Here is a 24,927-nt window from a genome sequence, read left to right on the forward strand (position 1 = left end):
CTCGTGCAGCAGTGATAATGGATTGAGGAGGCAGCCCCATTCGTCAGGTGTTAAATGCGGTGCTTTTAACCGAGAAATGCAAAGCCTAGGCAGCTCTTTAATAACAAAACTGACACATCTTAACTGCAGAGGTTAAGACGATTCCTGCTCAGCCCCCTCGATTCTGGTCACACTGAAGCCAGTCTGACACCGGGGTCACTCCGCTGAGTTCTGTTATGTCTCCCATAATACACACCAGCCAGTCATGCCCTTTCATTGAACTGCAATGGCTGTAACTGGCTCGGAACACCCCCAAGAAATGCAACAACAAAAAGAATGACATTAACACAACCCAAGGGTGCTGGTAACTCTCTGAGGCCAACCCTGCCCATTTCAAGGGTTGGCCTCCAGCTGACCAGCCCTATTTGAACTCTGCATCCAGAGTCTTCCAGGCTTTAACGATGCCATAACCATACACACAGCCACGTGAGTTCTCAAACTCAATGCACAACTTCGAGAGCGTTCCTTCTGATCTTCACATGGTCAGTGATGTCAGGACCAAGCCCAGGACTTTTTTCACACTAAATGCCATTATAACTTCAGTTTGGACAAGACAAAACAGTTCATATTATCCATGTCTCCATCCCAAACCACTGTGTAGACATTCTGATAGAAGAAACAATGTTTCCGCTTGATTCTATTAATATATACTGAGAAATTTCCAAAGGCACTTCTTAGCCTTTGTGTGGACTCATGGTGCATGCAATTTTCTGTATGGTACTCCCTTTCCAATGGCCATGCGAACAGACAACACACTCCAGTGTATCACACACAGGCCTTATCTGTACATATATTTAAAGAGGCTATTTGCCAACAAGCAGGAAAACAAAGAGGCAGCACAACCAGAGTGGCAGTTAGTTATCAGTCAGAATCACTGCAAGAAAAATGTTGCTCTCCACCGTCAAAGAGCTTCCACACTTTAGCCCATTATGAATTCAGCCACTCCTTCTAATGAGGTTATTCATCGCCCGTGACACTGATAAGCAGGAAGAAAGGTCGGAGAGATTTCAGAGAGGAGCATGTAACCACAAGTGCCCAGAAGAAAACTTGCAGGGTTAAGGAAAGGCACTGGGAGTCAGCTGATCACGAGCGCACAGGAAAGACATCGAGGCCACTGATGCTGATGCATCATCGCTAGCCAGGAAGTTAGCCGGGGGGACCACAAAAACCAACGAGTGCCAAAGAGACAGCAAGCAAAGCCTCCTGAGCACTGGTGTGTGTTCCACTGGGAGGGGAAAAGGAGACAAGTGAAAGATCCCCGTGCTTAGTGGAAGTTAACCATAACAGCTGTTCAACTAGGACAGCTCATGGCACCACCTCACTCTTCAGGGAACTACGCTGTAAGTTCTCTTCCCCTGCGTATGCTCACCGTTTCTCAGACGCAGCAACGGGTGCAGACTGAGCAGGAACAGAAATTACTCCTGTTCTGATGCTTTTGGGACAGGTCTTGATCTCAGCAGCAAACCCAGTGCTACCATAATAGTAAAAAACAGTTGGTATGCATGCAGAGCTTCCAACCCATCCGTTTCAGGTGCCCTCATGGCATATGCTGTATGCTGGTACATTCTGCATTCTTTAGGTGTGTTTAAAGGAATATTCATCTAATGTAGAGAACTAACCTCGAGAAATGGCAGAAATAACTCACACACATATTCATTGCCAAAACATTTTACTTATTGGCGATACTGTGATATTGATTATACGCAGCCACAAAAGTGACAGCTCAGCAAGTCCCTGTTCCTGCAATAACACCTGCTCTTGTGTATTCCTGCACCTGGGCAGAGCTGTTTTTGACTTGAATGGGACATTGCAAAGGTGCCTGGATCGGTACTGGCAGATGGCACTGTGCGATCAGCACCCATATCCTGATGTCTGAAACAAGCTCAAGAACGCAGTGCACAGCCAGTTTCTAACCTAGAAGTCTTCTCTACCAAGCTTCCACATACTGTGTGGTTTCTTCTCATGCTTTCTTGCCCCAGGTAGCAGCTGCTCTATTTCCTACTCTAGAGGGGATTGGTGCATGTCCGTCTCTATGTGATTCTATGTGTCTCTATGTGGTTCTACTTGGTAAAGCTACTCTGAAAAACACGGGCACTAGGAAGTTCCATGTCTGCGTCTCCTTTTCGTCCACACGTATCTGCTCGTTTTACAAATGAAAAGATTTTTTTCCCCGTAAGTCCGAGCTCATCCCGGGATCTGAGAGTCCTGCTGAGTTCTTTCCGGGTCACACGTCACAGCCTATGATAAAGATCCTGCAGCTGGAACTAAGTGATTCTGTTGCTGATGCATGAGCCAGAATACGATCCAGCTCCCTCTCCGAGCTGCACAGGCTCTGAAATGCTTGAGGGAATAGAAACATATGTTTGCAATGAAAGTAAGCAGATGAGACTCCTCACCTGGTAAGGTGTGAAGAAGGGAGACAGCTGGCTTTTTGACTGACAGGTGGACCACATCACCCTGCTAATTAACCCATTGGGGTAGACACAATTTCTCAGGCTGATCTTCTTGCAGATCAGCAGAGACAGGAAAAACTATAGAGAAAGACTCCTGACAAAGGGCTGGGTTGATTTCTAATTCTAATTCTAATTCCATTTATTTCCCTGTTTGTTTTGCACTGTGGTTGTTGGTCACATGAAGAACAACAATACTCTCTGACTTTTTTTTTTTTAAATAGTGAATCACTAAGAAAAACTACAAATACAAACCCCAGACAGGCAGGGTATATTTTCCCAGCTAAGGAGTGTGACATGTACCTGGAGCAGAACTGCCTTACAGGTTTACTGTAGGGAAAATTCCTCCAGACTATCCAAGCATGTCTTGGAACAAGATCTTAGCATAACTCGCAACTTAGCTGCTACTTACCCTTTGCTTGTCTGGGTCCACAAACCGAATTCCAAAGTAGTCTTTCTCCAGTAAGTTTAGGTGGTGGCAGAGAAGGTCAAACAGATACTGACCCTTGGCATCTCTCTGCAAGATAAAGAAACTGCATTTACAAATGGATAGACACACGCCCGCTACATTTAACTAAAAAGCAAAAGCAGAGGTCCTGCAGAACATTGAAATACTCAACAGCACGTCCAGCAGGCTTCGCGTTTGCTGGAAACGAGATGGTGAAGGATTTGCAAGCGGGAGCATGACATACCAATACGCTCGGACATCTGAAACCTAGGATCATATCCAGGTTTGGTTTAATCCCATTAACTTCACTGGAGTTATATCACTGCTGAATTCATCTCAGTGGGTCACGTTCTGCTCTCCCTTACACTGGTGCAATCGCAGAGAAGTCCCATTCACTTCACTGAGGCTGCACAGGTGTAACAGAGCAGAACCCAGCGTGTTTTTATCTTATTGGTCCTGGCCTGAGAAATGTAAAATCACCACACTAAGCACTCAGGATTAATATTAATAAGGATGTTTCTGGGTTCTGTGAAATACTCAGAACCTTTTGCAATCAAGTGGAGTCTAGCTCAGGTTGACAAAAGAAGGATGTTCTGAGTCCAGGCTGCTCCACACCGAATTACCCTGCCAGTGTCTAAGGTTTCAGAAGAACATGTGATCTGAATGATCAAATGTGCTCCAATATTATGCACAATGGAACAAACTATCAACCCTAACTGAATTATTTTCCTTCTGTTGCTCAGCTCAGACTCTACCAACTCGTGGGCCACTAGTGACCGATACCCTGATTCAGGAAAGCATTTAAGAACGTTCTTATCTTTAAGTACACGCTTAAAACACATTGAAGTTAAATGTGTGTTAGTGCGTGCTGAACTGAGGCCTCGGCATGCTTACTCCTTTCCCCTCGCTAACTCCAAGCTGCTCCAGGCTTCTGCGGGCCTGGCACTAGATCATTCAAATGGCCTCATTTAATTTTATATCAATCACCATCTATAGGATGATTTCCCAATTCAATAAAAACCCCTTTCAAATGTTCACCGAGTATGTGCCAGTATTTGCATCCAGCCAATCTCATCCTCATTCCCCAACAGACTCCTTGCAGAAGAACACTGCAGCCTGCAGTTCTGACACTTCACTAGCAGGCACGTAATTTATTAGTAAGAAAACTGCTTCTAAGTAACTGTGTTTCACTTTTATCATGGAATGGCTGTCACTGGGGCCAGTCCACCCTAATTAAGAACAATGACAATGCTCTGAAATGCTGTAATTACATTCCTGGATACTTCTAGGAGAATATTTTCACTGGTTTTCACAAACATCTTGCCAGAGATTCACGTGTCTGTTTTCATAAATTTCCTGCTTTTAGTAATTTTCCTTTCACTTGCTTCAATAACATTTATCGTTTATGTAGCACTTTTCAAACATTAACTCTCACAATCCCCTATGATGCCGTCCTTTGTTCACACATGGAAACGGAGGAAGGGGTTTAAGCCATTTGCAGAGCCCTGTGTGTATACCTGCTCCCCAGAAAGTGAAGATATCTGCAGATTTGCAGAGCTGCAGCCATTTGCCTGAGGACTCAGGGTGTTATTAGCACTGGAATTGGAACCTGAGAATGTCCAGTTTACAGTGCTCTGCTCAGACCATGGTATCGCACCTCCTGATTTCTGCTGTCCAGTCAAAACCATCTTCTACATTACATTGCACAGTGGAAGCTGTAAGATTACCAGTCTCCTTTCAAACAGTAAAGCCGCAGAACACCGTACTGATGTTTTAATAGATTTAAGGCCAGAAGAAACGGTCATTCAGTCTGGCCTTTTGCATAATACAGGCCAGAGAACTTCATCCAGTGATTTCTGCACCAAACACAACTTCTGCCTGAGCTAGAGCAGATCTTTTAGAAAGACAATCCGTCGTGGTTCAAAGACCTCAAGTGACAGAGAATCTACCACATCCCCAAGCAAGTTGTCCCAGTGGTTTACTTCCCTCACTATTAAAAATTTGCACCTTTTTTCTACTCTGAATTCGTCTGGCTTCAGCTTCCAGCCACAGGAGCTCATTATGCCATCATCCACTAAAGAGCCACCCAATGTCAGAAATCTCTTCCCCGTCTACGTACCTGCAGACTGCGATCAAGTAACCTCTTGGCCTTTTCTTGGATAAACTAAGTAGGTTGAGTTTCTTTAGTCTTTCACTATTTTATGATTCAAGGACTAATTTATTTTTAACCTGTTTTCTCTCTCTCCTCTTCTATTGAGATACACCTCTACCCTGATAAAACGCTGTCCTCGGGAGCCAAAAAATCTTGCTGTGTTATAGGTGAAACTGCATTATATTGAATTTGCTTTGATCCACCGGAGTGCACAGCCCCGCCTCCCCGGAGCACTGCTTTACCGCGTTATATCCGAATTCGTGTTATATTGGGTCACGTTATATCGGGGTAGAGGTGTATTAAGAATAACTACTTCTTCCCTTCCTGCTCTACACTGGTTTGCATTGCTGTGTGCTGTTAAAGTCTGTATTTGTCTATAACCAGCGAGGGCTTTAAAGACTCTATGCTGAAGAAACCCCCACTCCTAAAAGGAACTTCTAAACATTCTAATTCGTCGAAGCATTGCTGAATTATTGCAGAACTCCTTTGGAAGAACAGGATGCACATCCAGTCCAACTGCCATTAAGAATGGGACAAGACACCTCCAGAAAAGTAGCAATGTTTAAACCTCCTCTGTGTAATGGCATTGATTAGCTCTGCGTCCCAGCATGGCTAAACAGAATGTTTTAAGAGGTGTGGCTAGGGGTCTATGCCATAGTATATTTTTTTGTGGTTCTTATGATTCAGTCCCTCCCTGAGTCACTTCAGCTAGTCTGCCAAGAGGAATTGGTATTGGTTTTGGCCAGGTTCTTTACTCAGCTGTATACAGGTGAAGGCGCTTCCACTCTGCATGTGCTGCAGCATATACATCAAACACACGGCAATGACTTCCGTAAGAAGCTGAACAGGCTGTCTATGGAAAACAACTTTCTGAACAGCTACCATGTTTTGTAAGGTCCCACGTGCGAAGACAATTTCTAAATACAGTGAGACTGGGAGTTACAGAGGAATTTTGAAGAATCATAGACCTAAAACTAGGTATATTTTGAGATTATTAAAACCTGAAGCTCCAGTCCTGCAAAGCCTTAGGCACATGCGTAATTCTAGGCAGTAAGAGTGGTGCCATTGAAGTCCATTGGGCTGCTGACTGGGTATGAAGATAGGTATATGTGTAGGACCTCAGCGGATAGTGCCTATATATCCTCTAGATTAGAAGTCGGATTACTATTTTTTCAAAACATTCTCCAATCCATGGTTGAAAGGTTGTTTTTTGGGGGGGGCGGAGAGGGGCAATATTAGTGTAGGACCTACAAAAATATTTGTTGCTCTTGAACTTTCTTTGCTCTCCAGCATCACTTAACTAAGGATTGGTCCATACGTAGAACTGTACCCATTTAATCAACAGTGTGATTTAGTATTGATTTAGTTAACCCAGTACATCATTGTCTGTGGACGCCCTTGCATCAGTGTAAAGCTGGCCCAGAACCATTTAGCGGGTGTCAGTACATTTACAGAAACAAGCCAAGTCAATGTAAGCTGCTGTTTTAAAACAATATAGAAGTGTCCACATTGGGGGGGTGAGGTTGCACTGATGTAACTAAACTCTTTTTTTTTTAACTGATTTAAGACAAACTAGTGCAACTTGTGTGTGTAGACAAGCCCTAAGAAACACTATTCTCAACCCTCCCAACCCCCAAGTGCTATGGAGGCAGAGGCAGGGGCGTACAATGTCTATTTCTTGTGTTCTGTGCTCGGGAGAAAAACTAAATCCTGGTGAAAAACCAAAAAGGGGCGTGTGTCAATTTCAAGATCCATTAGGAACCACAGGGGGAAAATTCACCATTTACCAAATCAACAAGAGACAAGATTCGATGGGAAAGAAATTACAGTTCCAAATTCTGAGAGACCGTTACAAATAATGATGGATTTTCAAGATAGTGCTCAGTAAAGTACTGTGCTGATGACTCATTCTGTGGTATATTTTGTAGAGAGGAATATAGTGCTCATCAGGCAAGGACTAAGAGCATCTTGGAAAGCCAAGTGTAGTGTGAACAAGATGAGCACACGCTTCCCCACCCATCACCTCCAGTGCACCCCAGTCTGGAGCGCAGCACCCATGCCAGGCCAGTTTGGAGGCTAACCTTGCTGAATGGTGCTAGATTCCTGAGGTGCTTTCGTGGCTTTGCTAAAATGCTGCCCTCAGAGCCCACTATGAAGATCTACTACAGGAACTCATGGACCACCTTTCAAGTGCCTGTCAGCCATTTGCTCTCACCATCAGCGTCAAGAAAACGGCTGTATTAGGACAGGGGGTTCCACAAGATCCTTCAATTACCTTAAATGCAAACCAGCTAGAAGTCGTCCAGAAGTTCAGCTATTTAGGTTCGACAGTGATCACCAACCTCTCACAGGATGAAGAACTAAATGTTCACATTGGAAAGGCTGCTACCATCTTTAGCAGACTAACTAAAAGAGCCTGGAACAACTCAAAGCTGACCACCAACACCAAAATGCTAGTGTACCAAGCTTGCATGCTCAGCATTCTCATGTATGGTGGGAAAACATGGACACCTTATGCTCATCAGGAGAAAAGGTTAAACGGTTTCCGCCTACGTTGTTTACGCCGCATACTCAATACCAAATGGCAAGATAAAGTAACCAACGCAGAGGTTCTTTGAAGGGCAAATTTACCAAGTCTGACAGCCCTGCTCAAGCAAAGACGACTGCACTGGCTAGGCCATCTCAGTAGGTTGGAAGACAGATGCACACACAAGGACAGGCTATATGGGGAGCTATCAGAGGGAACAAGAACAACAGGATGGCCCAAGTTTTGCTATGTCACGGAGTCCCCGGGTGATGCTCTGGAACTGCTCCCCACCAAGCCAGTCAGGACTTTGGGGAGCCTCCTCTCCCTTGGAGCAGACTTGTTTAGGGCAAGACGCTCACACGTCTTCACCTCCTGGGTCTCTCCTTGGAGCATTCAGCATCCTCTGCCCCTCCGTGCACTTCCCACAGTGAGTCCGCCTCAGTGGGGTCCTGGGGAAGCCACCGGGTCCTGCACCCCCACTTCGCAGTCAGACGTGACTCTTAGCCAGCCAGTAAAACAGAGGTTTATTCGATGAGAGGAACAGGGTCTAAAACAGAGCTTGTAGATACAGCGAACCGGACCCCTCGGCCGGGTCCATTCTGGGAGGCAGTGAGCCAGACCCCCCACGTCTGCACTTCACTCCTCGTCCCCCGCCAGCTCCAGATTAACAACTCCCCCTCAGCCCCTCTTCTCTGCTCAGCTCCTTTCCCGGGACACGAGGTCACCTGATCCCTTTGTCTCCAACACCTTCAGCTGGCACCTTTGCAGGGGAGGGGCCCAGGCCATCAGTTGCTAGGAGACAGAGGGTCAGGCATTTAGGTGCACTGGCCCTTGGCTCTGCCAGATACTTAAGAACTGCCATGGGGACACTGAGGCACCAACACAGTATTCAGAGAAAACATTAGGAACATTCCTAGTTCATCACATGCTATAAAGACACATGCAAGCGAGATATGAAGGAATTTGGAATTGATCCTGACCAATGGGAAAACTTGGCAAGTGATTGTAACAAGTGGCGCCATCGTCTCCATCGGGGCATCAGAGTCCATGACAGAAGCTGCCCCCCGAAAGCTTGAAGAGAAACGAGCCTGTAGGAAGCCAGCAGCTCCCAACCAAGATACAGACATTCGCAACAACTGCCGAAGATCATTCAAATCTCAGATTGGACTACTCGGTCACACGAGGCATTGTAAACCATCTACATCATAAGCTGCAATTCCCACCGTCTTCTGCAGATGAAAAGATGCCAAAATAAAAAAGACTGAGGCCATTACATTCCTTTTCACTTCTAACCTAATTAGAACCAGAACACATGGATCCCATGTGGTGCTGAGTGCCCTCAACGCCCACTGAAGGTGCCCACAGCATCCGGCCACAAGTCTCCAGAGGCAGGAAGCTGACATACAATGCTCCTAACCCAGCACTATGATTCCAAAATGGCTGATTTCCAGAGAGCAGGTGCTCAGCATGCTCTGACAATCAGGCCCCTTTGTAACAGCTTCGGTTGGGCACCCAAAAATCACAAGTCACATTTGGAAATCTCAAGCCCTGCTACCTGGCTCCGGCAGTTTTCTTGGAAATGATTCCAGGCGTAGAGCTTGCCAGGGGTTTCTCTCACTGCAGTTCTTACTTACCAAGAGAAAAAAGAGAAAAAGTTATTGGGCCAGATTCTGCTCTTACTTGTACCAGTGAGAATCTGGAGCCAGTGCACCACCAGCACTGGATCGGGCCTGTCCATCTGGCACAGTCTTGTTCGTGGTATGCTAGTTCTGAAAGCACTCCAGCATCTCTTTGCCTTGCCAGACACACTCAATAACCTGGCTGTGCTTGCATTCTGAAGTCAGCATGAGCTGTGTTTAATGCTTTTCATCTTGTGCAGATCAAATGTTGCTTCTGACAGCTGACAGGGCTCCTTTAAGATAACACAGGATCCTATTTTCCTACAAATCCATTTAATGAATATGTTGTTATCTGATCAAATAATCACTCACCAGAAATAGGCCAGGCAATCAGGGAACCCCTAGAGGTCTGTCTCTAGCATGTTTCTGGTGTTTGATACATTATGGTAAATGTCACTGCATTTTAAATCACTTGTGCTTCGTTTAAAGAGTTAAGAAGTTCAGGCTGGAATTATGCAAATACTGAAATTACTTGCTTACTCCACATCAGCCTGCACTGGCTGCGGTGTCTGACCTTTTCAAAGGGCTAGCAACAAGCATCCCAGAATCAGGCTGGAGCAGTAATGGAAGGGCTGTCCCCTGCCCCTTGCAACAGCAGGCCTGTGTTTCCAAGTATAAATGCATGTCAGGGTCTATTCCGTTTGCAAGTCTGCTGCATTTAATTGGCTCCCATCCTGCTGCAGCAGGTTACTAGTGTCTCGTGCAGTCATAGAGGAAAGTCAGCAGTGATGGGGACAAGGAGAGGGACTCTGCTTGAGACACACGAGGTGTGAAGCTCCAGCTCCAGCAGAGAATGAGCCTGTGGAAATCCAGCCGCTGTGTCCAGGGGAGAATGGCAGCATGACCTGGACATCAAGTGGAGTCCGCTGGGCATGGAGATCAGTGCTCGTTCTGTTCTGCTGCTTCAAAAACTTGTAACCTGGGTGGTCACTTACTCTGAGCTTTCTTCAGAGACTCGTGTTGCTCCTACTGGGAAACGGTCAGTCTGCTGTCTCTAGAATTCTCCTGCCTTGTGACCAGGCTGTCTCCTTTATGACCTTGCCGCACGGTCTTTCATTCTTTACTACTTTCCCTGTTCTGATACCCGCCTTAGACACCTGCAGTCTGCACAACCCCCCAGAGGCAGAATTCTCTCCAGAGCCAGGGTCTGCGAGCACAGTCCTCCTACACGGGAGAACTTCACTGGCACTTCTTTATGATGATGCCACGGATGTTTCTGCTTGCCTACAAGGCTACTCTTTGCAGTCTCACTCCTTCCCCCAACAGTTTCCTGGCCAGCATTCTCCTAAGACCTGGCCTCCGCTGTAGACCTGAGTAAATCTTGACAGCTCTCAGCGCTGCACCCAGTTGGCAACTGTTCTTCTTTCTTTCCACCCTTACCCGCCGGAACTCACTTGCTGCACTAACTCATCTGACTGAGTCACTAACTACCTTTAAATCAAGTCTAAAGACTCTCCTGTTGCAACCACTATTGATCTGTTTGTAAAGTGCCTGAGACACTGTCGCAAAGGGCGTTAAAGGGAATGGTTGGTTCAGAACATACCATTTGAAAAGACTGTTCAACATATTGAGAACTGAGAAAGACGAGTGAGTTCACCACTGCGTGTGCAGAACGTTTTAGAAACTTTGCATCTCTTTGCGGATTACGCAGTGGGTTATGTTGAAAGATGCAGAGTGTGTGTGTGTGTGTGTGTGTGTGTGTGTGTGAGTTAAAAAAGACAGTTAGGAAAAGCTTAATTTGAACAGACAAGAATGTTTCAGAATAATGTATCCCACTGAAATTAGTCAAACCTGGGGGCACCGGCAGTCTGCCCTTTGAATCTAATTAACAGTGCACATTGTCGCTAGCTAAAGTGATAGCTAGAGTCTGTGTAACCATGGGCCACATTTCATGTGATTTTCAAAACACTGAAGGACCAGTACACTGGTTTTCAACTTTGTTCTAATTATGGTAACACAAAATGGAACTGGAGCAAGTTTTGTGAACAAATCCACATGGACAAATTTGAGAGGTTCCTGTCTATGACTGGAAACATCCTGCTGCCCAGACCCTTTCTCCCAGGCCAAAGGTCCCCAAGCATTGTAGCCATGACCCACATGGCAGCGGGGCCCCTTCTCGGCCAGAGCCGGAGCCCATCCCCCAAGGGCAAACTAGAAATACCCCTGCTCCTGAAAGCATATGCTTAACATGTGCAGGGCTTTCCCACACAGGAGGAAACCACAGAGAATGTGTGTAGGGCATGTTTGTCAGTGGAAATCACATCTGTTCCATCGACTCAGCTCTCTGTAGTGCTCATCACTGTATCATCTAGCACCCCAACCTGATTGTAAAATTTCCTGTGGACTCCTAGGGAGCAGGATTGGGCCTAGGCACTGCGTTCTGTTCTGCACTAGCGTTCAGAAATGAGAGGAAAAGGCTGTTGAGCCATCTTTCCCCGTCATTGGTTTGCCATGAATACAAAGGACATTTGTTCCTGGTGTAACTCCACTGGCTCCTGAAGAGTTACACCAGGGATTTACCTGGCCCAGAGTGACAGAAACCACATCAGCTGCTCTCCCTGGGGAGGAGGAGCTGCGAATCTCACTTCGTACGTGTTTGTTTTCTCTCCGATGAGTTTTGTCTGTGACAATCTGACTAGCACAATAAACACCCCCATTCACTAACGTATGCAAAAGGCGGCTCAATATAAAAATTCCCTCTTCTGATAGTAGCAGCAACACACCAATGCCACAGATGCCGTGAAGCTGCAATGAAAGCAGTGTGCACAACGGAACCCACGGCCAGAATGGCACCAACTAATGTCCAGTCCTCACCATTGCTGCTTCTTTATGAGTCTTTCCTGAAGGTCTCTGTGAGCTCCCTGCAGGGCCTCTGCCGCTAACCTCTACTACAGACTATTTGGTGTTCGTCCCTCTCATGCTTATCGATAACACAGAACATAAAACCTGGGCATGGATGCTAGTCAGCACTTTGCTCTATTTACAAACACTGCAGACATTCAAGGGAGGAGTTAAATATTTATAAATCCAGCCTGTTGTCTCGCACTCTTGTATTTTCTGGCTGGAGATACTGTGTGCCTATCCCCTGAAGCCCATTAGAGAAATCTCCATTCACAGCACTGAGAGTCAGCAGTAAAGAAGAGCAGATCCACAGCTACATCTCTGCTTGCTACTGGTCTCGTCTAGCCAAGTGACACTGCCCCAGCTTATGGCACTGGCGTTCAGGCCGCAGAGTTCAGATCTGGAACTGAATCTGTGACCGGTTGGCTGGGATAGGCCACGCTGATAGCAGACTATCCCCAAAGCTGGCGGTTTGCGCTATAATTAGGTTCACCCAGTGTGACGAACTGGGAAAGTTCTTAATGTTTTCTCTGAATACTGCGTTGGTGCCTCAGTGTCCCCATGGCAGTTCTTAAGTATCTGGCAGAGCAAATGGCCAGTGCACCTAAATGCCTGGCACTCTGTCTCCTAGCAACTGATGGCCTGGGCCCCTCCTCTGCAAAGGTGCCAGCTGAAGGTGTTGGAGACAAAGGGATCAGGTGACCTCCTGGCCCGGGAAAGGAGCTGAGCAGAGGGGAGGGGCTGGGAGGGGTTGTTAGTCTGGAGCTGGCTGGGGTCAAGGGTGGAGGGCAGACCTGGGGGTCTGGCTCACTGACCCCCAGAATGGACCCCGCCGAGGGGTCCGGTTCGCTGTATCTACAAGCTCTGTTTTAGACCCTGTTCCTGTCATCGAATAAACCTCTGTTTTACTGGCTGGCTGAGAGTCACGTCTGACTGCAAAGTGGGGGTGCAGAACCCGGTGGCTTCCCCAGGACCCCACTGGGGTAGACTCGCTGTGGGAAGCGCACGGAGGGGCAGAGGATGCTGAATGCTCCAAGGAGAGACCCAGGAGATGAAGCTGTGTGAGCTTTTTGCCCTGAACAAGTCTGCTCCAAGGGAGAGGAGGCTCCCCAAAGTCCTGACTGGCTTGGTGGGGAGCAGTTCCAGAGCATCGCCCGGTGACTCCGTGACAACTGGTGGCAGCGGCAGGACGTACTGCACCCCGTGAATGGCGCTGCTTGCAGTAAGTGACTGGGGAGCAGTAAAACAGAGGAGGGATAATGAGGACCAGACGTGCTGAAGGCTCAGAGAGGGACGGTTTCAGGGGGCAGTTAACCTCTGGGAGTGTGTGACTAGCGAGAAGGACTGTTGGAGTAACAGGGTACCCCTGAGGACTGCAGCGAGCAGTCTCAGGGGCGGAGGAGCTTGCCGCTCGACCCTGGGAGAGAGACGGATTTTTGCAGTAGCAGGGTTCCCCTGGGGATTGCAGGAGCAGTCCCAGGGGCGGAGGAGTCTGCAGCTCGACCCTGGCAAAGAGGTGGTGATCACGAGAAGGGCTGGCACACCAGGGGTTCTTCCTGGAAACCATGGGGGAGCCAAGAGCACACAGGCCTGTGAGTCCAGAGCCACTTGGGAACGGTGAAGTGATGGCCTATCACCATCTCCTTGAGAAGGACATTGTGATCCTGTGCACAACGAGAGGGTTACGCATGGGGAAATTCACCAAGGCACAGTTAATCGTGCAGTTGAAGGAGAAGCACCGCTCTGAGGAGCAGATTCCTGGCCCAGATGGGGCTACAAGAGGATCTGAGAGCAGCTGGAGCATCAGCCAGGCATCCCCAGGAGTCTGGTCCCCGATCAGACGAGGGTCTTCACGATTGGGTTCCCCATCAGGAGATTGGAGACGGATGGGATGGGAGCAGAGCCCGAGAGAGCGAGAGGACCGTGAGAGAGAGCAAGAGCCCGAGGAAAAGCTGCAGGAGAAGCAGCAGCAGCGTGGACTGGTGATGGTGGAGCAGAGAGACATAGGGGGCTGCCCAGGGGTCAGTGGGGAAACACGCCTGCAGGGGCGAGACCCTGGGACAGAGAGAACTGTGGTGGTGCAGCCCCAGATGCTGAGGGACTGTGGAACCTGGGTGAAGTTCCCTGGGGTGAAGCCACTCGCCCTGCCTATGGCCCAGATCCCTGTGCAGACCCAGGAGGGGTCGGGCTGGCTGGTAGTTGGGGTTCTCCAGGATATCGGCTGGGAGGCCCTGTTGGGGGGTGACTGTCTCCCCATGGGACAGGATCCAGGCCCCGCTCCTGTAACGGGCGAGGGTTTGAATTCAAATCCAGGGAACCAATTGGCTAGGATGGGAATGGTCAGTGAAAATGCAAATGACCTGGCTGGTAGGGGGGAGGGGCTGCTGGGCTCAGTATACCTGCCTACCTGTAACCAGCCCCCTGGGGCTGAGTGGGAGGGAGAGATGCTTCCCGCCCCCCTGCACACCGGAGAGGGGGCTCACGCTGGCTCTGATGATGTGACCAGAGCAGAGAGCTCGCTGCCTGATCCCACTGGGACAGCAAGGGGAGCGCTGAGCACGGGGGGAGCTGAGACCCCAGCTGAGTGGGGGGACACCCAGGCAGGGCAGGTCAGCTGCCAAACAGGTTTGCCTGGTCCAGACGTGCTGCTGGGAAGTGATTACACAGCAGGAAGGGAGCTACCAGGGACAGGGCTCAGGGGGGCTGTGACCCCAGGTCCAGCCAGTGAGAGGGAGCAGGTCCCACTCCCTGCCCCAGCCGCTGAATCCCAGACTGAGCTGCAGAGGGATCCCTCCTTGGAGAAGCTGAGAGAACTTGCTGGCCACAGCACTCCAAACCCCCTTGGGGAAGGCTGCAGGGTCAGAGTCCTGCAGGAGGAGGGATTCCTGTACCGGAAATGGGCTCCCCAAGGGGAAGTAGAACTGGGGGGAATCGGGAGGCAGCTGGTGGTACCCCAGGAATCCACAGGGTTCTTCCTGTTCGAGCTGCTGGATGGGAGAAGAGTGAGGGGACCCCTGGACCTGAAGGGGGAGGATTGGATGGAGAAGGGGGAAGACCCTCTGGGGGATCTCTTCCCTGAGGTGGGAGACAATCTCCCCATCAGGTGTTCCCCATTCAGAGTCACTGGGAAAGCAGCCCAGAACCTGGAGAGAAAGGTCAGGGACATGCTGGCTTTAAATGGGATCCAGCCATTTTACAGCCCATGGGCCTCACCCGTGGGGCTGATCCCCAAGCAAGACAGGATGATCTGGTTTTATGGGGGCCATCAGAAGCTTAAAGCCATCACAGTGTCCGATGCCGACCCCATGCCTAGGCCTGGGGAGATTCTAGACAAGCTAAGAGGGATGGAGAACTTGGCCCTGGCAGACACTGATAACATGTGCATCTTTAGCCAGACCTGGGAGGAACAGGTGTCCCAGGTGAAGAGGGGGCTGGGCTGCCTCAAGGAGGTGGGACTGATGGTAAAAGCTGGAAAGTGCAAGGGGGGACGGCAGAGGTGTTGTGTCTGGGCCACAAAGTGGGAAGCGGCTGCCCAAGCCCAGAGCTGGCAAAGGCCAAGATGGGGGCTCTTAACCAAGGGAGCCCGAATCACAGACCAGAGTGCTGGGAAAAGACCCAATCCCAGCTTGAAGCCTAGGGGTACTGGGGTGGCAAAGGGCGTGGGCTGCATAAACCTTCCCACATGCGGCCTGCAAGTGCCATCAAGCACACCCGACCTAAGGGAGGGCGTAAGACTGGACTGTCCTGGTGTAACTCACACCAAGGGATGGGAGAGATGCTGGGGCATCCATGGGAACGTTGAGGGGTTCGAACTTCCCCAGGTCACTGGCTGAAGTGACCTCGCTCAGTTCGGTCTCGAAGGGGGGAGAGATGTGACGAACTGGGAAAGTTCTTAATGTTTTCTCTGAATACTGCGTTGGTGCCTCAGTGTCCCCATGGCAGTTCTTAAGTATCTGGCAGAGCAAATGGCCAGTGCACCTAAATGCCTGGCACTCTGTCTCCTAGCAACTGATGGCCTGGGCCCCTCCTCTGCAAAGGTGCCAGCTGAAGGTGTTGGAGACAAAGGGATCAGGTGACCTCCTGGCCCGGGAAAGGAGCTGAGCAGAGGGGAGGGGCTGGGAGGGGTTGTTAGTCTGGAGCTGGCTGGGGTCAAGGGTGGAGGGCAGACCTGGGGGTCTGGCTCACTGACCCCCAGAATGGACCCCGCCGAGGGGTCCGGTTCGCTGTATCTACAAGCTCTGTTTTAGACCCTGTTCCTGTCATCGAATAAACCTCTGTTTTACTGGCTGGCTGAGAGTCACGTCTGACTGCAAAGTGGGGGTGCAGAACCCGGTGGCTTCCCCAGGACCCCACTGGGGTAGACTCGCTGTGGGAAGCGCACGGAGGGGCAGAGGATGCTGAATGCTCCAAGGAGAGACCCAGGAGATGAAGCTGTGTGAGCTTCTTGCCCTGAACAAGTCTGCTCCAAGGGAGAGGAGGCTCCCCAAAGTCCTGACTGGCTTGGTGGGGAGCAGTTCCGGAGCATCGCCCGGGGACTCCGTGACACCCAGCAAATAACAAAAGAGCTTCTACAGTACCACAGTGGTTAAACCAGAAGGCAAACACCATCCCTTGGAGGCATTCCATCCCATCCAGGCAACCCAATCTAATACAGTGAGAGGTTACGGAAAATCCATTTCACCATAGGTGAGGTTCATTCTAATCTCAAACGATCGGACACTTACTTATCCCTGGGATCAAGATGTATCTCAGAGCTTACCCAAATATCACAGTGTCAGCCAATCTTCAGTAAACCAACTAAAGATTTAACAGTAAACAAGCAGAGAGTTATAAATGGCTAGTAGATCATATGCATACAAATGATTACAAAGTCCTTGTATCAGGTGTGTAGCAGTGATGGCAGAGACGGCTGGCTTATAAAGTCTCTCTGGTACCGTCCAAAAGATTGGAAGGTGGATCCATAGTTCAAGATGCTCCTTTTATTTGTAAATCCAGAGAACTGGAGCAGGAAAGAGGCAAGATGGAGATTTCTCAGGTGTCGTTTTATAACCTCTGCCATGTGCATGGAAATTTCCTGTCCCAAACCAAGCCCATAGCCCTGGTGAATGGACAGTTACTGTCTCCAGATGGAGTCCAGGGTCACATGAGCCTGTCATATGTCCTTTCATGGTTTGCTGAATCACAGAGGGTGGCCATTGGCTCCTCACTGTCTGAGGCATCTGCAGGAAGAGTTATCTGGGCGGGATGAGTTTCTTCAATGACCATTGGAAGAGTGGAGTGTCCTTGATGGGCCATCAACACCTAGCTGTCTAGCCCTGTTGTAAATGTATCTGGAGGGTGTCACCCAGGACTACTACAAAGGTCTAAGACACAAGTCCATAGCCAATATTCATAACTAAGGATATAAAGATGATATCTAGATTTAACCAGGATGGTCATAGTTGACAGATTGTAATTTTTCCAAGGATACCTTACATCAGCAGTTCTCAACCCCTGGGCTGCATGCGGCCCGATTAGGATACAGTTGCAGCCCAGATGTGTGCTAAAGGCCACCAGGCTATACAGTGGGGTCCAGGCTTCCGGCCCAGCGGGGCTCTGGGGTTGTCAGCTGTGGAGTGGTCTCTGGGCAGGAGGCTCTGGGCTAGGGGTCTGTGGGGAGGGTTGGGTGAGGTGTGCTGTGGTTCTCAACCTGTGACCTACAATGATAAATGGATTGAGAACCACATGATACACTTTGTACAAGATTTATGGCAACTGTATAATCGAGGTAATATCAACGATATAAATGGTCATCTCTAATCATACGGGATCCATCCAGACTTTCCCAGAGTTCAGGAGTGGTCAGATATAGGGTTCTCATTCCAGACTCTCTCTAATTTTGGGAGAGGAGAACTCACATCACTTTCCAAGCAATTTCCAACTCCGGTGCAAAAGTCACAGTTAAGCATCAGAAATGGGACACTCCCAAAACTTGGCTTGGTACCAGCTATTAATCTGGCTATAGGACTCCTCCTTGCTCTTGATAATTACATTTAGTAATTCCAGCTGCAGCATTATCTCCAGCTCTAGCATAGAACTTCAATATTAATGACACTATAAAAGTAAAATTCCACTTCCACGTGCAATATCAGAGCCCTACCTAACCATACTCAGTGTATTCCAAGAATGAAATTTTAAATGCGATTCTGGGGCTGCCCAAGCCCACAGCTCGATAACCTCAGACCCTTTCGTCGGCAGTCGCGTCAGCAGTTTATCGTTCTGGATGGGCTCTGATACGACATCACCACAAGAGTTTAGAATAGCTAATCCAAAGATACTTTGAACTCTGGGGAGAATTAACGGCCAAATTCATTGTAGCTCCACAAAAGGACTGAAACGTCCTTAGAATGTCAGTGAATCAGGTTCCCTGAAAGTGAATTTGCTACATAAAACTTCAGTTGCCTGTTCTGACCCTCTTCCTTCACACTATGCTTCAATAGGGAAAGGAGAGACTCTCACAAAGAATGGTGAATGGTCATCTGCCAAGACAGCACTTCAGGAACTGGTTACCAACCCCACAACATCCCTGTTTATCAAAAGAACTCGCAGGACTGCCCCTCTGTCACTCTCAGGCACACAAAGATGACTCAACAGAAAAGGAAGTTCAACACCAAACACAAACTCTTTCCATTCCACAGGCACAGGCATTACCGTTGCTCCTGACGCAGACCCTGCACTCCTTCCACACCTTTCACCTTCTCTGCAGTAAATCTGCCCATCGGTCTACCTTTTAATATTATGCTCATCACCATGGTATCTGCTCGCATGTGTTGCATGATGAACTGCGATAGGGTAGGGCCTCCTGTCTCTCTAACTACTCCTGAAGTTCCACACACAGTGGGCGCCAAGCCAAGGCACCCAGACACCACAGTGAGGGAACAAATAAATGGCTGTCACAACAGACTGACTAATTAACACAGTACACACCTCTTCCCACAAGGCAGAGCTGTTCCCAGGATTTACTACATGATTCAGTCCCTCAAGGACATAGCCAGGAAGCCAAGTGAGGGGTAAGGGCTGGAGCGCAATCTCACATATACACACACGGAGGGTTTTAGGAAAATTAATTTGCAACAATCTGTTGACATAAGTCTTGATTGAGACATAAGTCTTGACCTTTGACCTAATGGTGCAGGATCAGGCTGCCAGGGAGCTCTGGGCAGATTGTTTCCCCCAGGCTGCCGGTGTCCATTGTCACACACTGCTCTCCCTTATATCAGTATGAGGAGCATGACATGGGCAGTCAGGCTCAGTGGTCTGAGTTGGGAGCCAGAAAGTGGAGCTAGGGTGGGATGGGGTGTCAGAACTGGAGACAGAGTCCATAGTCAAACCAAGGGTCAAGCCAGAGTCAGAGACCAGGGGAGGGCAGAGGAGCAGAGACCTGGAGCAAGGCAGGGACCAGGCATGGAGGAGGATCTGGGATAAGGCGGCAGGCACCAGGACTGGACAGGAAGACAGTGCTCAGGAGTCAGGAGAGGAGACAGGGTCAAAATGGCAGCCAGTTGCAGATTCCCCTGCTTGCTCAAACAGCTTCCTGTGCCTCGTTCTGGCTTAAGTAGTGTGTCTGAGCCAATCGGTGGGGCTGCACGTCTCCCCCAATTAGGAGCGGTGTGGGCAGAGCCCTTGGAAAGCGAACTCCGGTGGCTCCGGCAAGCTGCCAGGTGGTGGTCACCGTCTGAGCACTGGGGACCTGGGCTGGGGACCTGTGATCCCTCTCAATCTGCTGCATCACTGTCTTTCACAGGTATCAAGTGATCAGGGTGAGGAGGTCATGCGGCTTGGCCCTGAAATCAGCAGAGAGGGAGCTCACCAAGTAGCAGCTTCCTGCCCTTCAGTGAGTTCCTTCTTCTCTCCACACCACACACCACTCGAACACAGTTACACAGAGACGCGCATGTCATTAGAGCCAGGGCAGTTAGTGTCTGTGGCTCTCTCCCCCTGCTACTGCACAGAGGGAGACTGACTATCAGACCTGAAGCAGTAAGGGGATAGTGTTAAATAAAATAAATCCTGCTTCAGAGCCTAGTAAATCTTCACCAGGCTCAGTTTCAGTCACTGAAGTCAGCGTGTGGGAAGAGGCTGTCATCAGTCTGTACAGAGTAACGGAGATTCATAGATCCCAAGTCCAGAAAGGACTGTTGTGATCATCTAGTCTGACCTGCTGGGTGACACAGGCCACAGACTTTCCCCAAAATCACTCCTAGAGCGGAGCTTATAGAAAAACATCCCATTGTGATTTTAAAATGGTCAGTGATGGAGAATCCAGCATGACCCTTTGCAAACTGCTCCCAGGGTTAATTATTCTCGCTGTTAAAAACGTACACCTTATTTTCAGCCTGAATTTGTCTAGCTTCGGCTTCTGATTGCATCAGACCTCTCTCTGCTAGGTTAAAGAGCCCATTACTGAATATTTGTTCCTCAGGGAGGTACTTACAGACTAGGATCAGGTCACCCCTTTACTTTCCTTTGTTAAAGCGAAAGCTAACTAGATTGAGCTCCTGGGGTCCACCACTAACTGAGGCACAGCCCTCATCCTTGCTAATTATCCATGCGCCCTGGAAGCCTCTAATCATTCATTCCCCACTGTTGATACCTCTGGAGCGGAAGGCTGGGAGAGAGATGGTGATCACTCTGTCCCCTGTCATGAATCTTTTACTGTCCACTGGTCAGCCTCAAGTGAGGACTCTGTGCGAGGTGTGGGAATCCCACTGCTTTCCATGCGATGGCATCGTAACAATGCAACGCACTCTGCAAGTGTCAAGCGCTGCGTCTCAGGCCTCCCCGTTCACTACTTTCATCTCACACGTCACCTGCTGTCACCTTTCAAGTCCAGCTAAATTGTTTGTTGCGTTCGGAATGTCACTGCAGTTCGATGACACTGGAAAAACATGCAATTGAACTGACAGACTGGCAGCGATTAGCATGAACCATAACTTCGCGCTGCAATTGCAACAATTGTGTCTAGAGACGAGACACGCATTTCTGACAAAGCAGAAATTGAGTCAAACCCTTGGCCGAGCCTTGTACAGCACATAACAAAACTCTGTAACGTAAGGGCCAATTCTGATCTCGCTCCCACTGGGGTGACTCAGGAGTAACTCTGTACCCACGGAAGTCTGATTCAGCCATGGATCCTTTCAGCAGTTGCTTTTCCCTAATCAAACTTTGCTGCAGCAGAAACGAAACAAAAAATCCCAACTTCCTGTGCCAGACTGCAAACAGTAAGAAGCCACCTTCACTTAATCAGTTTGACAATTATTATAAATTGCTGGTCGCAGGTCCTGCAGGCAGACTGCTCCTGGGCTACTGTTCATCGAGGGGCACTCAATCAGTTGCTATCATTAGCACAGCTGGAAAAATTACAGTTTAGCAGTCACCCACATAGCTTGTGCTAGCATAATGTACAGACTGATGTTGGAAGTGGCTGGGAGAAATCCTAGAATTTCTTGTTACGCGTTCCAATATTAGACAAGGATGGAAAAACCACAATTTTAAGACACTTCCTAGAGCATTTTAAGCAACAAAGCTCAGCTTCTTGATTAGCTGCTGCAGTAACCTCTGCAGCCTACACGGACAAATTTCTGCATCAAGGATAAACATACTATAACATCCCAGCCATAAAAACTACTGAACAGCTGGCTGTGATTCTTTGCATCAGCTGCAGAACCTCTGGAGCCCTGACAGCTCATAGGTCTCTGGCCATGAAATCACCCCACAGGACCTAGAATTTGTTTAACCCCATCAGTTCACTTCAATGCACAAAGTAACAGCAAGACAAAAGAGGAAAACCACAGCAGAGACGGCACCCTTGGATACGGAATCCGCTAGACAGACCAAAGCAGCAAATTTCACAAACCTTCTACGCCACCTCGGCCCGGCCCAAAGAAAAGTTCAGGGGAGTCCATGTGTGCGGCTGAGGTTCAGCCCTGTCTGTAGTACCTCACTAACCATTCCCCACAGACTGCTGGGTACAAAGGCTTAAATATTAAAACGATAAGAGCAGGAGAAGACAAACTCTGCACAGCAACGTTTAAACCCAGACGATCTTTTCATTCCTCGGGTGTGCTTTAGCCTGTGGGCTTTTGATTCTGATCAGAATGAGATATACAAATCTCCCATCCACAAGGACAGGTCTCCAGCTCCCCTCTAGTCAGCACCAGCCGACTGTGCATTAATGTATCTGATGCCTGCATTGTACTGTCTGTAACATCCTCCCACCACGGAGCTCTTCTCTGTGATTCAAGCTAGCAGCATGAACACACATCAAGGGACGATCACACACCAAGAGCGCTCTTCCAGGGGAGCAAGGCAGCTATCGTTCAAAAGGAGATTGTGTAAGCCTGGTGCACGTAACAAGACGGGGGTTTGTGCATAAGAGAACATGGTGTTAAGGGCGCCTTAGCTGCACTCTTAGCTCAAGCTACAACTTTAGTTTTGCCCCAACCCAACTCCGGATCCCCCCCACCTCAATCTCTAAAGGGTGCTTTCAACCTGAGCTAGCCACTGGGTCTGTGGGGGAGCTACTCTGCTATGTTCAGCTGGATCAAAGCCAGCGCATGTCCCTCCACCTCCAGCTGCAGTGCAGATGCACCCCGAGTAAAAGGTGGACTCGGGAGGCAGCAGTGGGTAGTGGTCAGTGGCAGGGCTCCAGCAGAGACACTGATTTGCGGCATGACCTAGGTTCCCCAATCTATAATTGGGAACAATTTACCCACCCCCCAGGGAAACTCTGGAGATTGATTTGATAGTGGCTGAGAAGGGCTTGGAGGGTTTCCGTGGAACTGCTCAAGCCCTTCAAGTTCGCCACATGCTGCAGGTCCTGGCTGAACAGGGCCTCAAAGTGCCATGCAAACATTAAGTGCAGCTAAGATGTAGCCACTGTATTTAATGCCTTTTTTGTTCGCTCTTAAGCGATCAAACGTCTTTATGGCTCTAAGGGGCTTATTTAGAGAAGAGTGAGGGGGGGATTTGTTAGCAGCCTTCAGCTACCTGAAGGGGGGTTCCAAAGGGGCTGTTCTCAGTGGAGGCAGATGACAGAACAAGGAGTGATGGCCTCAAGTTACATTGGGGGAGGTCTAGGTTGGATATTAGGAAAAACTGTTTCACTAGGAGGGTGGTGAAGCACTGGAATGGGTTCTCTAGGGAGGTGGTGGAATCTCCTTCCTTTGAGGTTTTTAAGGTCAGGCTTGACAAAGCCCTGGCTGGGATGATTTAGTTGGGGATTGGTCCTGCTTTGAGCAGGGGGTTGGACTAGATACCTCCTGAAGTCCCTTCCAACCCTGATTTACCTGAGGAGGGATTTTAATAATCTTAAAAGGAAGTGAAATGTGAAGAAAAAGTTGTCAGACCCCAGCTGAAAAATGAAATTGAGGGGAGGGGAGGGAATCCCCTGTTTCTCCAATGAAGCTTGTGTCTCAAGTATCTGTGATTGATCGTTTCTCTGTTCTGTTGCACCCCTCCCATGGCTGGGATCCTCAGCAGAACAAGCAGCATCACGGCTATAGAACTACAGGGCGCCTGCTACCCTCCTTGTAACCCCTTTATTTAAAGGAATTTGCATGACACACAAACAGGGCATGTGGGTTCCCAACACTTCTGTTACACATTGGCCAAGCAAGGCCTTGCAGGGCTGACTTCCCCCTCAATGCTTTAGGCTTCCGCTCTGTCACACGGGCAGTTCTGAGGGAGGAGCAGTGCGGGAGCCTCTCCAGACGAACTGTGCGTCAGACGGTGGCTCCCAGAGCTCCCTCCTTATGCTGGGGGTGGTAATTTACTGTGGCCTGCAACGGAAATGGTGCCAAATGCTACCCCTCTGCTGGCCCATGCGTGATGGGCTGGAGCCATGATTCTGCTCCCCCTCCTCTATACATCTGCACTCGGCAAGGAGGATCCTCGCCCGGGGGGTGGGGGGGTTGTAATCACCTTCCTTCCCTTTATAGCTGGATGGGAGGTGGGTCCTGGAACTCGGACCTGTGTCAGCAGACGAGTGACAGTCCAGGAAAGGCTGAGACCCACCAACTGAAATTCTGTAACCAACACCAGCCCCCTAGATCTGAGTGAGTTATTACAGGAGCTCTCAGGGAGCAGGATCCGTTTGTGTTGGGCACTGGCATTCACACCTAACGAAACGACAATCCCTGCCCCAGTTTATAGCTCTGGCAAACACTCTGAACCCCTCCGGCGCTGGGAGCGTTTGTGAGATCAATTAGAGCCAAGCCAAAAGCCTGGATCCAAATGCCCCAAACTTTAGTAAGGTTTAGAGCCAAATCTGAACCTGGTAGCTTGAACTCATCTCTAGCTAACATGGTCACGAGCTGGTTAGAGGCACTGTCCCACATGGCAGAGGCAAAGCTAAGAACAAACCCAAGAATTCCTGGCTCCCAGAGTGCTCTTCCCACTGGGACATGCGGCTATTTAACAAGAACTGCACAAAAAGTGTATTTAACAGCCACAGCTCTCAGCACCTTCTCCATTGTAACAACTGTAGGCGAATGAATGAGCTCTCCTAATGGCCCTCTAAATGTGAGGCAAGGAATTAAAGGGAAAACAAGCCCCCTGGGCTACTAGTTAGAAAATAATAAAATTTTCAATGTGTCCACATTTACTGGCACTAGAAAAGTATCAGAGGGGTGGCCGTGTTAGTCTGGATTTGTAAAAGCAGCAGAGTCCTGTGGCACTTTATGGGCTAACAGACATAAGGGGGCATGAGCTTTCGTAGGTGAATACCCACTTCGTCGGATGCATTCACCCAC

The 24,927-nt window shown here is 49.1% G+C and overlaps 1 protein-coding gene across 5 annotated transcripts in view; it reads right to left on the reverse strand.

The window, feature by feature from the left end:
- The window catches only part of FRMD5 (FERM domain containing 5), a 292,045-nt gene that overhangs the window by 83,242 nt on the left and 183,876 nt on the right, over positions 1 to 24,927 (reverse strand). For 4 of the 5 annotated variants that reach the window (XM_030577211.1, XM_030577209.1, XM_030577210.1 and 1 more), the window contains exon 2: positions 2,902 to 3,006. In XM_030577211.1, the coding sequence (XP_030433071.1) occupies positions 2,902 to 3,006 (105 nt within the window). Of the gene's footprint in view, positions 1 to 2,901; positions 3,007 to 9,296; positions 9,358 to 24,927 lie in introns of those variants that run through there. The other variant, XM_030577214.1, reaches the window with a different exon arrangement.

This window comes from Gopherus evgoodei, chromosome 10 (assembly GCF_007399415.2).
Source record: "Gopherus evgoodei ecotype Sinaloan lineage chromosome 10, rGopEvg1_v1.p, whole genome shotgun sequence".
Lineage (NCBI taxonomy): Eukaryota > Metazoa > Chordata > Testudines > Testudinidae > Gopherus > Gopherus evgoodei.